At 41.1% G+C, this 18,200-nt stretch overlaps 2 protein-coding genes across 3 annotated transcripts; one reads left to right on the plus strand and one right to left on the minus strand.

Annotated features, from left to right (window-relative positions):
• Positions 1 to 5,528: 5,528 nt before the first annotated feature.
• On the plus strand, positions 5,529 to 11,459 carry micu2 (mitochondrial calcium uptake 2). Its single transcript, XM_071534650.1, has 12 exons — positions 5,529 to 5,761; positions 6,468 to 6,597; positions 7,195 to 7,226; positions 7,332 to 7,407; positions 7,564 to 7,611; positions 7,952 to 8,034; positions 8,778 to 8,831; positions 9,066 to 9,163; positions 9,302 to 9,473; positions 9,772 to 9,880; positions 10,006 to 10,163; positions 10,806 to 11,459. Exons 1-12 carry the CDS (start codon positions 5,564 to 5,566, stop codon positions 10,905 to 10,907), a joined length of 1,260 nt encoding a protein of 419 aa, XP_071390751.1. The 5' UTR covers positions 5,529 to 5,563; the 3' UTR covers positions 10,908 to 11,459.
• A 125-nt stretch (positions 11,460 to 11,584) lies between these two features.
• LOC139656976 (interferon regulatory factor 2-binding protein 1-like) lies at positions 11,585 to 16,768 on the minus strand. 2 transcript variants are annotated; one of them, XM_071534652.1, is made up of 2 exons: positions 14,753 to 16,768; positions 11,585 to 12,497 (listed from the first exon to the last, which is right to left on the minus strand). In XM_071534652.1, exon 1 carries the CDS (start codon positions 16,560 to 16,562, stop codon positions 14,778 to 14,780), a length of 1,785 nt encoding a protein of 594 aa, XP_071390753.1. In that variant the 5' UTR covers positions 16,563 to 16,768; the 3' UTR covers positions 11,585 to 12,497; positions 14,753 to 14,777. The 2 variants fall into 2 exon arrangements, with proteins under 2 accessions (XP_071390753.1, XP_071390752.1); XM_071534651.1 differs by having other exon boundaries at positions 14,745 to 16,768.
• Between the last annotated feature and the right edge of the window lie 1,432 nt (positions 16,769 to 18,200).

Raw genomic sequence — 18,200 nt, forward strand, 5'->3', positions numbered from 1 at the left:
CCGCGGCCCTCGGACTGACTATTGTAACTGTGACAGACTGATCTCTCAGCCCCTCCCCTTCACCCAGGCAATACATCAGTGCTTGCATTGTGCCCCCTGCTGGTAGATAGGAGGTTGGCCCGAGACAGACAGACAGACAAGACAGACAGACTCCACCAAGTGGTCCCAGGAATTAGTCACTGTCACGTCCCATCATTGATCATTAATCTCTTGGATTCACAGCATCTTTCTGTATGTATCTTTGACTGATAATGTAATGCTCTGTCTATCTAGACAACCCAAGAAGTGGTGAATGAAAATGTTTCACAATATTTAAAAAAAAAAAACCTGAAAAAAAGATGTTTTTTTGAAGCAATATACTTTTTTATTTCTTCTCTTTGTTAGAGAAAGAAAAAGGGAAAAGGAAACAAGAAATAGTTGCAAATGTGAACTCTATGATTCGTCACATCCACTTTAGCTTAACCCAGGCAGTTCTGCACCTTAAACACTCGACACATCTGTATACTAATCATAATGACATTTAATCCCATCACATGGCTATCTTTGAATCATGTTGATGTAATGGAATGCTGGTATTACCCACCTGAACTCAAAGGTGTTAAATCAATACACGTTTCACCAATGACTTTTTAATTTTGTATTATTATTATTATTATTGTTATTATTATTATTTGTCCACTGATCAATGTCAGGAAAAAAGCTTCCCATCAACCTCTGAAAAATCCATTGATCCCAGGTGTGTTCAAAGTGGCAATGCTCAACACTAAGCCTATGCGACTCAATGCCTTTGTATACATTACACGTCTTAAAATCAGAACATTGCATGAAATAGTCTATTAGTGCACCTGTTACACTTATGCCTTTATTTTTATGTTGTTGAACTAATTTGAGCAGTACTGGAATTGCAATAATTCAATGTGAGTGGGGAAAAAATGTCATTTGCTATCATGGTCCACTTCTCAAAATGCAGAGGTAAGTTTTACAAAAAAAAAACAAAAAAACAGGCTTGTCTTCTATCCACAGTGAGCATGAGAAGAAGGGGGTGTATTGCAGGATAAACCAGAGAAGTGAATACTCCTCGATCTGTGAAGTGAATTAAGAAGCCGTGTGACCTCTCTGCTGTTTGTATTGTATTACTGCAATATATTTTCGACAGATTGTAATGGTTTCAGCGGTGCAATGTTTCACCATTGAATTCGTGGTGCCCCAAATTTGTCCGACCCTGAGACAGTTCACCCGAGCGTGAACCGCTCCGTCCCCTATGTCTTTCATTTGAAGTTCAAACCGATTGGAATCTCTCAGTCACAGGCGAGTTAAATGTAAAACTGTCATGATTCAAGTCATAAATTGTATATACCTATCTTTGTATGTATACCAATAAATTCTGTGCTCAAATAAAACAATACTCTGAACTGAAATGGGTAAAATTAAAACATTTGTATTAATCCACATAAGTGAAATAAAAAGAATCATCACTCAAATATAATATAAATGTTTATTCCATTTAAATGAAAAATATGCAAATTAGGAGTCACTATTAAATATCATAGTGTATATAAGTACACCAATATCTAGTTGTATTAAACACCTTTTACCGAGGAAGGGAGTGCAGCAGGACATACTGTAGGTATGCTTGTTGTATTTTTATATGCGTACCATTTATTCATATAGGGTTGCTATCAAATTCAGGAGTCGCCTCCGCACCCCAAATAAGAACCTGTTCAAATAGCTGATTGAGTGGTCAGTGTGTCAGTGAGAGGTGTGCTAAATTTATTTACTACTGACTAGTGAAAATCAACTAGCCTGGGCAGTTAAGTACATGCTGCTCTGGATAATCTAAGCATTGGTGATGCAGTTTGGCAAGGCAACACACTTCTAAACTACGCTGTGGCCAGAGGTGAATAGGCATTAATCCTCTTATTGTTTGTTTCTGTCATGTATGGCAATTAACTGTACATAATAAGTACAATGAAAGCTTCCTTAAGGTAGGTACAATGTGGCCAATTTGGCCACATTGTACCTACTTTAAAGAAAGTAGACACAAACAATATTCAATGAAAACATAGGCAGCAGTTGACCCTTTTTTTTTTTTAAATGTCCTTTTGGTTGTAACACTGTTTTTCCATTTTCCATCCTGTCAAATGGCACCAAAACTATGTAAACAAACAGACTTCTTAACAGTCTTCCTTATTATCGACAGACCAAAAACACTATCTATATTTCAGAGTCCATTTGGCTGGAGATGCAGCAGCATTTGAATTCACTGACTTTCTGGAGTGTACTGTCAGTATATCTGCCTGCATTACCGCAGCCTTCAAATTCCAACGCGAATCGATAAGCTATGTTATGATGTAAATGTTATGTTGATTTGTCAGTTCACAAATTGTTTTCAGTGGTTATCATAAGTGCCATGTCATGCAAGAGTGGTTTAATAGAGAAAACAATTGGTTATTTGAACATAGATGACTTTATTTTACTTGACACTCCACAGACAGTGAGCCTGTCATTGCAATACATTTTTATCACTGAAATAGGAGCTATAGTATTTTCATGTGGCTGTAATGGTTCTGATACTTCATTGCTTATGGCAGATATTTAGCCCGCATCACCATGTGCATTTGAAGTGTTTTCTTCCCATCACTTTTATGAAACACACAGGGGATTTTTCCACTTTGTTTTAAGTAACATTCTACATGAAATAGGCAGCATAAATCCTGACTGAAGAAAAGATATTGTGCAAAATTTGTTTGTTTCCTTCATTGATGGTCTTACAGTGTGTATGTCTTTGTTACCTTACATTACAACTTGCTGCTATGACATTAAATAAACCTCCAAACTTGCTGATGCAACCTTGACGTGGACTTGATGTGGACCTGCATTATCCCCCATACTGGTGTGACTCACGGTCATACGCTTTATGAAAATGATCTGTTCCTCATATTGAATTCAGTTTGAAAACTGTATTGAATGTCAAGAGGGAAAGCGGGACGATTCTCCACTCGACTATACATCCAACTGTTACCATTCACCACAGCTCTCTCAGTATATGAATTGGAAGGTGAAGACCTTACTTTGAAAAGACACACTGTCATCACCGCCAACATTCTCATCAGGTAGCAGCCAGCAGCATTGATTAGCAGTGACTCCCACATGATCAGCTCCATATACTCTATGCTAAAGCCTTGGTGCTTCCTACCTTATGGAACAAATTTTGTGGGTCATACGTCAGGTGTAATAGTAACATATGTAGGTATATGGCATTGTTATGTAAACACACTCGACTGAAGTAGTAATCAAAATGTTGAAAAATGTATTTTTTTTTAGTAACATGAAGAGAAACTGTCTGTGTCCTCCACATTAAAGTGTTAAGCGCCCCCGAGGAAATAGAGACGAACTATACTGAAGCTCTATAGCAACTGCAGGACTGAACCATTGGTGGATATCAACTGAAGGGCTGGTCTTTTCCAAACTGTGTTTATGTTAAGGGGTTATCTAAACGCTTCAGATCAGTATGCTTGAGATATTTGCTTCTGTACATACAGTAATTGGTACAATACGAACATTTTTATGCTGTATTTATGGCTTTCTTATAGCAATCAATGAAATGCTGAAACTCATCAGAGCTACATGCAGTTTTCAATAAAAAAGTATGTGAGTGGAAATGTGAATCATTGATGTGAAAAAAAACAAAAAACAACAGGCAACTTTTGTTTTGCACTAAAGTATCGCCCCATGCACAGTGTAAAACATTAGTGGTGATGCAGGGTCTACTCTATAAAAAAAAAAACATACATGTATACGGTATTGCACAAAGTCTGCACAACTCGATGTATGTTTTAAGAATGTACATTTTAATTCTGATTTGTTTATTGAATTGACTGAGTAACATCTGCCAATATCTGTCTGTGGAAATATGAAATATGGTATTGTCTCATAAAATCTGTTCATCCCTTAATTTTGCCATTGTCTTTTTTTCCCCTCTGTTGTTGTAGGTTTAAAGCATGAGCCAATATTGCAAGATGGACATTGTTACATACACTGAATGGCTACAATTACAGTCATGACATGAACTTGATATGAAAATTCAAAGAAGACCAAGGCATAACATGCAATCCAGCTGCAAAAGTTGATACTGTATTTTATTGAAATAAAAGCTGCTTGGTGGATCATCTGTATGCTACATTTACCATTTGGTCTTAACAAATCATGTTTCTGTATTTCAGTATTAAAGTAATAGCAATATGTGATGTTCTTTTCAGTATTAGGCTCTCACTGAACACATCTATTGCTTTAGACAGAGAGGGAGACATAAAGAGAGACACAGAGTGAAGTGTATACGTGAAGTGTCTGGTTATTATCAGGACCAGTAATAAAACAATGATCAATAAATGTCCAATGTCTAAAGATAGAGGTGTGTAAACATACGGAATTTTAAAACATTAAATGTGTAGAAATCCTTCTACAGGTACAATCAATAATTTATTTGACAGATTAAATTATATTTGGGTTAAAGTCAGATGAAGAGACTGACTTGTAAATAGAAAACAATTGTTGGTTTTTCTTAATTATCATAACCCACCAGAGCTGGTTATGATAATGCATAGCTCTGTTTTACAGCAGTGATTACAGACATCAGACAAGTGTAAACCAACCTTTTGTTTAGCTGTCACATTATGCCACAGCCAGGAGCCAGATTTAAGATTAACTGAAAAATGAGTATAAAGTTATATTTATGAAAATATTATTAATTCCTAGTTATGGAAAGAGATTAGTGCCAACAGAGAACTGTATTTGAATTGCATAAATTTGAACATGTCATGCTATTGAACCACTGAATTAAAATAAAAGATTTGTAGAATAAATTACTTCAAAAAATGATTTTTTTAAAGCACGATTTGAAATTGAATGTAATGCTACAAGAAGCCAAGTTGCACTGTGCCCTGCCCATCTTCGCATTCCAGCATTTCGTGGCTTTGAGAAGCCAGGATGCGTCAGCACCATGGTTGCTGGCAAAACATATTTTAAAAATTCAGTAATGTGTTAAAATATGCAGCCTAATAACTTGGTCATGTCATTACATTATTTCGCCCATTTTAAGAACACAGCGATTGGCCACTGGGATCCAAAAATCCCATTCATTTTCGCCATAGGCACACAACACAAAATGGATCTGGATAGAATCCAAAAGCACTTGAGCGGACAATAAAATTTCAGATGTGTTTTTCTGAAGGTGAATCTGAAGAAGAAAATTTAATTTGAATTGGGAAAACCTAAATTGAAAACATTACCAAGACTATTTTTTAATTGTACGGTTCAATAGGAGCATGACAAATTGAAATTTCTGCAATGCAAATACTATGTCTGCTCGCGATAATCTCTTTCCATACATCCCCTACTAGTATTTGTGTGGCTACTTGTGAAACTGTTCTTGCGCCTGTGGACATTGCCAAGGAATCCACTGAAGTACGAATGGTGCTTTTATTGTGAAAAAACCGGAGCGGAAGTCGTGTTGTTTGCTCGAGCCTGTCCAGACTCGCAGCGATACCTAGCTCGCTTCCTGAAAATGGCCAGCTGGGGAAGGGTCGCTGCTGTTTTGAGGAGCTTTTTGAGGAGGCCTCGGTCTCTGGGAGGTGTGGGGCTGCACCGTGGTCTCGGCCCGGGTGTTTTGGGGTCTCTAGTCGGAACCGGGGTGATTTGTTTTTACCAGTATCACGCCAACAGCCGGACGTTGCCGTTCGCCGTCCATGCTGAGAAGCAGAAAGTAAGTAAACCTCAAATAACTCCAGCGTTGACTACAGACAGACAAGGTGTCCGCAGGGCTGTAAAAGTATTGAAATGTCAGCAATTGAATTGTATCTATTGAATCAAGCCTTGATATTAAACAAATACAGTAAATTGTAGCCTTTTAAGTTAGTTCCAAAGGTCTTATAAATGTTGATTTTGCTCGGCGTAGCTACTAGCTACTTCTCTTATCAACCCGGACAATGACACCTCTGTTCTGACAGGTCTCGTGTTTTTGTTTTACTCTTCGTCTTTGTTTTTGTTGTGAAATTGGCCTTACGTGTTATTCTTACTGCCATTATAAAGGTCTTAAAAACCTGTAGATGCCCTATAGACAGTGGAAAGAGCAAAGTGTGAACTGTTGTTTTCTCTCTGATTTGAACCATAGATAGGTCATGTTATACTGTACGTTACGTAAGTTGCATTTCACGATAAATATGATAGACAACTAAATACAAAGTAGCAGCTTCTCTCAACAAGTTTCTGTCAACAATTAACGGCCCTTATTTCTCATACATAAACACTCTTTCTCTCTCTCTCTCTCTCTCTCTCTCTCACTCCCACACAATACAGTGGTTGAGCAAAGCCACTTCCTTTATCAAGCCAATGAGCGTCAGTCCTTCAGCTGTCAAAGTGGTTCAAGTGTTCATGCTGGTCTTAATTCTGTGTCCCTTGTGCTGTTTCAGGAACCTGCAGCGCCCCAGCTGTCTGCCAGGAGGATTCGCTTCAACCAGTTTGCCTCCATGGTCTACGAAGACGAGCCCTACATGACCCCCAGGGACTTCCTGTTCTCTGCGATGCTGGAGAGTGTTGACCGTAAGCAACGCTGGTGTCCGTCTACTTTCTTTTCCCAGAGACACATGTGCTGGGTCTGGAAGTGCAGAGCCAGACACCATATCAGAACTTGTAGTAATAGTCAAGGCTATATGGAAAAGACCCACCTCTTTTTCTGGAAATGTATATAATCTGACAGCCAAACTGCCATTGACTGATAGAGTGTTGCAGCTGTGTGCCCACCTCCTTAACTAGCACACACTTCTCCCAAACCTCTATTTGGGATAATGCCTCGTGACCCAGTTTACAGCCAAGCATAACATCACCATTCCACATACCCATTTCCATTTTAGGCCTTTAGCTGTTGGATGCAGAGTGACTTACAATAAGTACAGTAGAAGAAGCTTAAATTTCCTAAATTGCCATCATTACATACAACTAGTACCAAGGAGAGCAAGGGTCAAAACAGTGGCACCTGGTCAACACTTGGGGCTGCTTGCAAATTTTCTTGTGCCCTGAGAATATTCAAGTATAATAGATACAGTACGTGCTACAACAACAAATAACAGCTAGGCAGAAAAGGTATATTATTACATTGTGTGACAATTGTGTCTCTTTTCTTTTTTTCCTCTCATGTAGGAAAGCTGCAAAAGAAAGTTTTAACCAAAGAGGTGTGTGTGTTTACATTGTCATTCAATCTGCACATGTGGAGCTCTCTTAGCTTGTCAATTTGCACTGATTGTGCCGTGATCTTATTGTCATGGTCTTCTTTGCAGGAGGTTAATAAGATGTTGACCGCTGCCTCAAAAGCACGGGCTGGCAATGATCTGTTCAGAAACTTTGGAGACAGTGGTAAGTCATCGGTCTGTCAACAGAATAGTGCTGATGGTAAAGACGGCGCCCTCAGTCATGATGGATTTAGGCTCATTCATTTTTAAGTTCAATCGATATGTTTATTTTGTCCCTAAAATACATTTGAGTTACCTTGTATTGTTTTGTTCCTTGCAGGTTTGATATCCTACACAGAGTATCTGTTCCTGCTGACTATCCTGACCAGTAAGTTGTAGATTCCCAAACCTTGCATGTGCTACTATGTTGTATCTATATTCTTTTTCACTGAAATTGTGCTATATTTATGTATATTATAGAGTTGACTTGCCAGTGCTTTTTCTATGGTCTGTCAAAACATTGCATATCTCAAAGATATAGTGGCATCTGTTTGTTTTGGCTGAACCGGCAAACGCATGCGTTTTTTCTGTTCTTTCTTTTCTCAACATTGTTTTCCAGTCAGTGTTGAGAAATGTTACTGTATCTCACTAATCAAGCATCTTTATTATTGTCAAATTCTGTATGCACAGACGGAACTGAGATAACTGAACATGCATTGCTATTTCAGAGCCACGCACAGGATTTCATATAGCTTTCAAAATGCTTGATATTGATGGCAATGAGCATGTCGACAAGAAGGAGTTTCTCAAGGTAAGACCTTTGAGGACTTTATTAGGATTTTATTAATATGACTAAATTAAATACTTTTAAATATTTAACCACTGTAGTCATGGGAGTGGATATTCTTCTATGTTGCACAGAAAGAATTGTGGTTTGTTCACGTGTCTATGCGCACACTTAAATTTCAAAATATTGCCACCTTTAATGCTGCCTCAAGTACTGATGCTACCACAGTTGTAAGTATGGACCCATGGTACCAGCACCATATGAAAGGTGAGGGAGAGTTGGACTGCTAGCTGCTCAAGTCTGTTTCATTTGCCACGTGTTTGCATCTCTGCGGCCTGAGTCAGTCCCTCAGTTTAGCCCGTTTATTTAAACCATTAGAGACTTTTGTATCAGTTTCAACCAGACCAACGAGAGGAGACTTCTGTTTGCTTCTGTCTAGATGAAGTCTAGGCTAGTTTGTCCAAAATAGACTGCATGTTGGCATATTGTGCACCTTGTGTAGAATTTTTATTTTCTAGCTTGGCTCACAAGCTTAAGAAAAAGGGTGGAATTGCATGAATTACCATTTGCTTATAACTGAAAGAGCGTCTGGATTGATCATGACATGATTCTCTATTTCTTTTGACATTTCTTGTGGTTTTTGAGATGTCAGCGTTACTGTATTATGTGAACTACAACATTTAAAGAAATCCAATATTGAAAATATTTTGGGATTTGTCTTGTTAAATGGAAACTAAATAATTGTTTTTTTCTTTTTGCTACTGAAGCTCAAGAACATCATTGGAAAAAGAAAAGAGAGAGTTCCCAAGGACAACACAGAGGTGTGTAATCACATTACCAATCACATTTATGAGCTTGTAACATTGTTAATATCCTACTAAGAATATTATGAAATAGTAGTCCTTTTGAAATGTCACTTCTCACTGTCACTAGTGTAAAGCCTGGCCATCACAGGGTTTTTATGGTGAAAGATACATGATGTTTCCTGTTCCCTGCATGTTGGGACTTGGAAATGGCAGAGACAGAAAGTGTTGAAACTCAATGTCATGTTACAGAGGCCAGCCAAGGAGGGGGATGGCGTGAACACCACACTGCAGGCCTTCTTTTTTGGGAAGAATGGAGAAAACAAGTTGCAGTATCAGGACTTCCGCAAGTAAGGAACGGTCCTTGATTCTAGATTTTGGATTTGAAGGAATGCCAAATACTATCTAATGTATAGTTTCTGTATGGTCACTTATCACATTAAACAAATCCACTAGTACATTTTCAGTAAACCGTCTCTGTCCTCCAGGTTCATGGAGGACCTGCAGGCCGAGGTACAGGAGATGGAGTTCCTGCAGTTCTCCAAGGGTATGGACACCATGCGAAGGGAAGACTTTGCCGAGTGGCTGCTGCACTACACCAACGAGGAAGACAATGAGGCCTACTGGGAAAACATGAGGAGGAGGATCCCCGCTGGCCAGGTACAAGGAACGGAGGGTGGTAATGGGCTTCAAGAGAGGCAAAACCAATTTATGTTGTACTGCACTTGATCTAAGCAGTGTATTACCATGTTAGTGTTGTGTATTTGGTGAACCTTGGTGGCTCTCTAAGTTGATGTGTTTACCGCTTTTGGCATTGTCAATTGGAATCTTTATTTCAGCCTGTGTCACATGTCCTCCACCCCATATCTCTCTCCTCTCCTTCCTCTCTGCTGTTCACGATCAGCTGAAACAAAAATGCTGTGAAAGCATCATATGAGTGACACATTTTCTCTCATAGAGCATCACATTTGACGAGTTCAAAGCCTTCTGCCTCTTCAGCAACAATCTGGAGGATTTTGCCTTTTCAGTGAAAATGATCAGTCAATCCAACCGTCCCATCGGAATGGGTGAGGCTTCTCTTAACCATTTTCATGTTGGCTAGAATGGATGAAAACATTTGGATAGTCTTCTCCTTAACACGACATGCATGCCCAGACTCTCAAGTGTTTTTCTCCCCTTCTGCTCCATGCAGCCCAGTTTAAGCGAGCTGTGAAGATTGCCACGGGCCATGATCTGTCCGAGAATGTGCTGGACACTGTATTTAAAATCTTTGATATGGATGGAGACAGCTGCCTGAGCCACAAGGAGTTCATCGCCGTGATGGAAGACAGAGTACTGCGAGGTCTGAAGGTGAGTCGATCCATCTTGGAAGACCTTTATATTGTGTTTTCGTTGTAGTAGATGAAGTGTCTGCTACTCTGCAAAACATGTCCATCTTAACAAGACATTTAATCTAGTATTGAGTTCTAAATCTTTTTTTTTTTCTTAAAACTAAAAAAATCACTTGCTTCCAATGCAGTTTGACTAGATCTACATATCCTGAAATATCTTCTTCTATATCCATATATCTTGACATAAGGCAGATCACTGCTGTAGTATCGACATAGTGTCACTTACTTACTTGTTTTAGGAATAAGATTTGAGGACTCAATGTTAGATTAAATGACTTGTTAAGACATATTTGCAGTGTATGCAGCTATCTGTACAGTAAATACACCCTTTAATTCTTATCACTTTGGATGTTAAATGACACAATGACTATAAGGTTGAATTTTTAAGGAAATTTCAGCCATATCAGGTTTTAAAAACTACATTTTTATACATAGCACTTCCATTTCAGCGTGCCAACGTATTTGGACAGACCTAATCCTTAGAACAGCTACTTTTCTGAGTGGTAGATACACTTTTAGATTCCTCTCTGATTAGACTTCCCACTTGACAGTGAGTTCCAGTGCTGTCGGACATGATAAATGTGACGCTGTCCTCCCTCAGGTGCAGCCTCAGCACGGCATCTCCGGCTACTGGAAATGTGTGAAGCGGGAGACCCTGAAGGGAGCTCAAGAGGCCCTGCGGGACACCGGTTGCCCCTTCTGAGGCGTGGGGTTTTGGGACGCCGGCGGCCCCGGTGTCTGATCAGTTGTGCCACTGCTCAGCTTGGTATTTAATAATCAAATGAGTGGTCTGAACAAGATGTAAAATGTAACCAAATTCAAGCAGAGGATTTACATTCTATGTACGAATGTTTACAGATCAACATGTCTATGGAGAACATGTGTGGGATTAGGATGTTGTGCTGCAATATAAACCTAAGAACTGTGGGTATGGGTTTACAATATATCTATATTTTTTTAGATCTGAACATTGCTTGGTGTGGTGTGCTGGCCTTTGTGTTTGGTCAAGTCATGCATTTTATATTAAGAATGGCTCATCACTTTCTGGTTCATTTTGCATTACACATTTTTTTTGTTACTCACATGCAGTGTGTTTACAAAACTGGTTAACTGTGGTATGGGGCAGAGATTTGTGGAGAAATGCAATATCTGTGCATATGTAGCATGGCTGCAAATTGTCTAGGGTTCATACAATACTTGGAGTGGGTTTTTTTTTTTTAAAGCAAATTATCAAATAAAGTTTTACAAAAATGAACATGAACATCTTTTGTGTGTAACATGCTTTTGGAGTTGAAATATTGAATATTCAAGTCAGTAGCAAAATAATAAGACAGCCATAACTACAATAACTATTCTGTAATTTATTATAGAGTTGACCTATTAAGATCACATGAGTATGTGGGTTAACCATTGAAGATTGTGGTGCTAATTATCTTACCATATATAGAATTCAAAAAGTAAATATTAGACAAAAACAAGCTTACTTCTGTGATAGATGAAGAAATTAGTGACCGATGCCAAGGTTATCAGTGAATACAGCATACACAGCTACAATACAATAAAATTACATAGAGCATGAAGCCATCTTTGGTCTTCTTATCACTTACTATAAACAAATACATATAAATTTGTATTGTATCAAAAATAGAAATTACATAGCCATTGAAAGTAAATTCACATTTTTGACATACAATATATGTAATAAAGGAGCATACCTAGGAGACATAATGTGTTGATTACATTTTTCAAACCCTGGCTTTAAGGACCTAATGGTTTTGCCATATTTTGGACATTCATTTGTTTTTCAGTTCGAATAATTGCATGATTCTGTCACACCATGTACTATCAATATCGGTGTCATTCATTTGTAGAGCACAGTATGCAACTTATATAATAGAAACACAAATGGAAAAAAACAAAAAACAGATTGTCATTCTTAAAAACACACCTGTGCTTTCAATCCTGGGCTTTTAAAACAAGGCCTCGTGAAAAGCCTCTTGTTGCATTGGACAAAGGAGAGAGATTTCTGACTGCGGGACTCAAGAATGGGTCTTAATGTACCAGCCAACACTTCAGAAAGTGAGCCAAGCCCTAACAAACAGACATGGGCCCCTCTCCTCAAAAGTGAGTCTCGTTGTGTCTTTTTGAAAACGGTGTTTCTGTAGCTGTCCTTTTAGGTTCGTGGTTATTCTGGGCTCTCACTGCAGCTCAGAGGTGCACATAATGAACCGCAGCCAAACTGGACCTCTGGGTGAGAAATTAGGGAAGTGCTTTCAAAGTGTTGTTTGATCCACTGTGGAGAAAGAAGACAGAAATATAAGGATTTGGGCACAATTTTTTTTTACATTACAAAAACAGTATGGGCTACTGAAAGGCTAGAAAGTGCTGTTTTTTTCCACAACTGAACGATGATCAAACACGTTTCTAAGGTCAACTCGGTTATTTATGTCATCTTTGTTTATAATTTCATAGTTTTAGATTCTCATACCCAAGAGTATCCCCTATAACTTCGCTCCTTGTGCTATGTGCTCTGGAGCCAAAATATCAAAACAACCATACAAGCACTTGTTTGTTTGCGAGGATGACAAATCACCACTGGCTATTTGCAGTTTTGGAGCATAGAGGATGTGGTCTAAATCAAAGAGGCAACTACAACAGTGATGCATTCGGTACATTGTTAGGATACAGTTTTAAGTTAATGACTCCATGTCACGGAAATCAGACTTTACGCCATGATGTGACGCTGATAAAAGAAATAAGGGCGTGAGTTATGCCAGCCAAGTCTAATGGCAGCAACAGTTGTTTTTTTAACATTTCCTTTGTTCCGTTTCATCTCCTTGGGAGTCTGTTACGGCTAGATAGACCACTCAAAAAGACATTTTAGACTACATAGGGTCTTTTGTGAAGAGCTTAATTTTACTTTGTTTTACATTGTTTTGTATACCATAGTGTTAATAGTTTTGTCCATGGCTTATAACTTTTTTTTACTATGATGTGGATCAGGAGCCCTCCGTTCTTTTGTACTGGCCGAGCCACATGCATTAATGCACCCAAGCCAAAACTGACTTTTGCCCTTACATTTTTGAAACTCAAAGCAGCTCTCTTTTCCCCCCATTTTCTTGCCAATACCTGAGCTCCAAATCATTGTCAATAGAGCAACTATAGAAGTGTCACTTGATGCCACGACAGGCCGAATCCTTGTTTTATTAGAGTTTTATGAGAGGGTTGATCATGTGCACAAATCCTGACTAAGCTGTCCAAAAACAGGAATTAAATGTTTTGGGTGGATTTTCACATTACAGGGGAGCAACGGCCAATTTTTCTAAATTAAATAGTGTGAAGGCTATGTATTGTTCCACTGCAATCCAAGTATTGTTTATGTTAATGTGAACAGTAAATGCCTATTAGAACTCACATGTAGGAAATATTTTTCCTTTCTATTTACAATGTTCTCACTTTGTGTGACCACCCCCCCCCCACACACCCCACCCCCGAGACACACACACACACACACACACACACAGCACCTACCAACCAGATGATGAGCTAATGTTGGCAGAGATAATGTTTGTTTATGTCACTCAAGGATACAAGAACAATAAAATATTTTTTAATCGTGCCAATTCTCTTGTAATTCTGAACTTCAGCCATTATGACATTGAGCCTACCTTGGCTTTGTACCCTAATAGTGTGCTGCCACCAAGAGGTGCATTTGCATTTTTTTAATGCATGCACAAGCCTGTGTTGTTAAAATGCATTATACACTATGTTGTATTGTCATAACTCATTTCCAAAACGTGTGATCTTAATATCTTATTGTCAGGTTCTTTTTTCAACCTTTTTCCATTGCATCTCCATGAAAATTCTGCAATGACTACACTATGTTTGAAATTACACAGTGTGAAGTTTAGCAGTATGGAGTACAGAATGGAGTTATCAAACTAGATTTAAATGGTCATGCTCCTGCTATTGATTTTCATGATAGAACTGAAAATACTTAACCAGATTGTTCTCTGGTTACAAGTAGCTATATTTTCTATTGCACAGTATGAAAACATTTGTAGGGAGAAAAATTGCTTTAAGCTTTCATGCTATTTTTAAGTTCTATAGCAGGAGCATGAAGATTCAAAGATTCTACTATATTCTGTCTCAAGGTAATTTCAAGCCATGTAAAGTGACAGCTGAATCTGTATAAGATGTTGGGGGGAAAAGGTGCACCTGAGCCTGATGATGCTTGTGGTTTGCAAACCTAACTTTGAAGCCACTGCACACTGGGAATTTTTGACAACATACTAAAAGTTAGTACTTTGTTGAATCTAGTTTTGATCAGTCCAGAACAAGGGGAAGAGCTGTAGTTTTTCTTAATCTGAGATAGCTGATAATTGCCTCAAATTAAAGCTGACACACACTTTAACCTCGTACTCAGTCTCATTTCACAGACTGCCTACTCTTTCAGGACAGCTGCATCCCACATCCTTTGTATCCACCTGTAAATGAAAGGTGTGAGTCTGTGATGTACAGAAAATGCATGTTTCCTCACCATCTTACCATTCACCACAACAGGACTGAGAGGTCAGGGGTCGTTCTCCTTCTTTACCGTCACGTCGCCGTCTCCGGACAGGATGGTGGAGATCTCTCCCTGCATGAAGGCCCACGGCACGGTGGACCCGGCCAGGGGACAGCGCTCTCCACTGGGGCAGTACACTTCCCCTCCTGGGCCTTGGCTGCGGATGGAGCCTCGGGTGCAGGGGAAGCAGAACTTGTGGTGCGGGACAGAGGGACACTGGACGAAGTGAGTGTCCTCCAGACGCTCTCTGCAGAGGGTGCAGCAGAGCAGGGTGCCCTGGGCGCCGCTCGCGGACTCCCCGGCGCCGGCGCTGCTCGGCCCCACCGCGCTCGAACCCTGCCCCATGGCCGCCTGGGAGACGGAGGAGGAGGCCGTGGAGGGGCTGCCGCTGGTGGGACGCCCGGCCGCGGAGGAGTGGGCCACGGACATGCTGGGGCTGTCCCTGGCCATCTGGCTGGAGCTCAGGCTGTCGGCGACTCCCATGAGGGCAGAGATGGGCGAGGGCTGGCTGTGCAAACGAGGGGGGCCCTCCTGGGGAGCGGCCATGCCGGGCAGGGGCTCCATGCCTGGGTATGCACCTCGGGGCCACGGCTCCCTAGCCGGGTGATCGGGCCTCCCGTCGCTCTCTCCGTTCTCTGACCCCGGGGAGGCTTTGCGTCGCCGCGCCGTGCTCTTTGGAGGTACGGGGCGGCCGGCGGCTGCCATGGGCATCCCTGCGTCTGGGTACGGCTGCGGTAGCACCTCTGGGATGGGAGGCTCCTTAAACAAACGCACCCCGTCGTTCAGCAGCTCCGTGAGCCCGCGCCAGTCCCCTGTGCCTTGCCGCTTCTCGTATTCCACGTAGCGCAGCCCAGAGTTCACGGCTTTGCCCGCGTCTTTGGCCGAGTCACGGAACATCTGCCTGACCAGGTCTGGGATCCCTGAGAAGACCATTCCGGAGCCGCTGGGATACTCCACAAACACCTTCAGCTCAAATTCAGGGGTTGTGCTGGCGTCGAAAGCTAGAACGCGACCCATCAGGTTGTGGTCTTTCCTGAAGCGCACGTTAAACGGGACACAGCTGCTCAGGGTCACGAGCACGTCCCGGACCGCTTTGGGGCGGTTGGGCCAGCCTTCGGCCCGGCTGCGGGCGCTTTCTGCCAGCTCAGCCATCACCTCACTGTTCCTCCACACTCCAGCATCTAGACCCACCAAAGTAGAGGTGCTGGCTCCCACACCCAGGGACACGGCCTGTCTTCTGCCAGCATCGCCCATTATGGGGCCAGCTGAGACAGCAATAGGTGGGGCCCCAGTCCTGGAGCTTGACAATGGGGCTAAAAGGCCATGAGGGGGCCCTACTAACCCCTGGGCCAACAAGGCATGGGGTATAGTCCCATGTAGAGCAGGAACTGCCCCAGCCATGGCCCGGCGAGTGTTTGGACTCTGTCGGCTGCCCTCTGATATGGCCACATCTTCAGCTCTGTGCAGACCGTTGGGGAGGCGAGAGGAGACCCCATACTCCCCCCTCCCCCTGTCTAAACGTTCCCCATGCTGCCGCCCTACTTCCATGGGCCCACCCGAGCTGGGCTTGCCTTGCTGTGGACCAGGAGACCTGCCGTCTAAAACCCCGTGGGTGCTCTTCAGTTGTCTGGCAGTTTCAATTAGGAGCTCTATTCTGTCCGCGCCGTCGTAGTTGACGCAGCCCCGGCACACGGCCTCGCTGAACTCCCACAGCATCGCCCAGGGCATCTTGGGCAGATCGCAGAGGTAGCACCATTGCCGTCTAGAGGAAGCCTGCGAGGCGGAGGACATGTTGTTTACAGGCCCTCGACCAAACTTTCTTCGGAGGCCTACGCGTTAAGGTCTTCGTTTTTCAACAATTCTTCAATATTCAGACACCATTCGCCACATGCCCGGGATTTTACGAGCAGGATTAAACAAAAAGTAAGACGAAAACGCGACGGTTGACTACAGCGTTTAAAAGTTAGCGACGTCTTCTTTCTCGGTTTGTTCGTGTCGGTCTGTGTGGAAGGAAGTAAAATGTTATAAGACACCGGAAACACCTACGCGCCAGGGATTCTGGGCATTATGGGAATTGTAGTGTTGCAGAGGAGAATCATTTTCCCGCCAGTTCATTTTTATTTTGCACGGAAAAAAATCATAATGTCACCTTCTATCCCGCATCCGTTAAAAACAATAAATTAATCAATTCATATTTACTCATAACCAGCTTGCATAATAATAATAGTAATATATTGTTTGTATTTCCAAAGATAATAATAATAATAATTATTATTATTATTATTAATTTTACTATTTTAATAACATAGGGATGTAGCTTGAAAATAACATTTTCAAAAGTGCTGAAGGTGCAAAAACAAATGGATGGGATGGATACAGTCGCAAATAGGGAAATGTAATATTTCTTTAACCTGTATTAAATTGCCAAAGCTCAAAGCTATCTCTTGGCAAAGGGTAATCAGATCTATTGACATCTATTGCAGCTAACACATATCAAATATGGCATATTAGGCGATATCATACCCCAGCCACCTGCATGCACAAAGGATACTCTAGCCAATGCAGAGGAGATCTGGACATAAAATACATTTATAGAAGCTATAAAACTGCCCTCTCTGTGCGGTAGAAATTTCCCTTCCTTTGGTGGCTCTATGGGTAGTGAAAAGCTTTCACTGGGAACTCAGGCTAAAGCCAGATTGGGAGTGGCAACAGGATAAAATCTCAAAAAATGACCTGTCAAACCCACAGAATGGAAAGCTAGGTCTGTGTCTACCCTTGCCATAAAATATATTTTTAAAGCCTTTCCCTGGTCGGAATTATTAGCATAAATCTGATATTAGAGTGAATATTTAAGCAACTAAAAAGGTCAAAGTGGGGCACATTAGCATCAGATTTATAGATGAAATGCTGATTTCATTGAACCTAGTGCTTCCAAGTACAAACCACAGCACTATGTGGCGTCTCTGAGTACATACTGTGACTAAGCATTACGCTTTACACTGTGTGCACGGCCTTTAGCTTGATCCAAGAAGAGGCCTTTTCTACATCCTGGCATGGGTGCATCTAAACTGAGAACTTTTAGTAAATTGACTAATTCCAAACCAAGGTTGTATTCACAATATCTTTTAGTAAGGTAAAGTGAAACCATGAGATAATGACTGATCTCTCTTCTTCCAGATTACGACCATCTTCGCTTTTTGTCTTTGTAGTGTGCAACTTCTGCAGTCCAGGTATCAAACAGCTGGATGGCAACTCAACAACTTACCAAGCACAATTAAGTGAGAAATTTGATGTGATATGGTAGTGTAGTCCAGAAAACTATAGCTGTTTCTGTGTAATAACTCACCAATCAATGTTTTTCTTTTTGTTTTTGTTTACACAGAGACAGCCTCAGATGTTTCCCTGTCAAGAGTGAAGACACGATGTAGA

The sequence above is a fragment of the Centroberyx affinis genome, unplaced genomic scaffold (genome assembly GCF_046629955.1).
Source record: "Centroberyx affinis isolate AG114_WGS23_722 - 3 ecotype Tasmania unplaced genomic scaffold, CSIRO-AGI_Caff_v1 ptg002593l_1, whole genome shotgun sequence".
NCBI lineage: Eukaryota > Metazoa > Chordata > Actinopteri > Beryciformes > Berycidae > Centroberyx > Centroberyx affinis.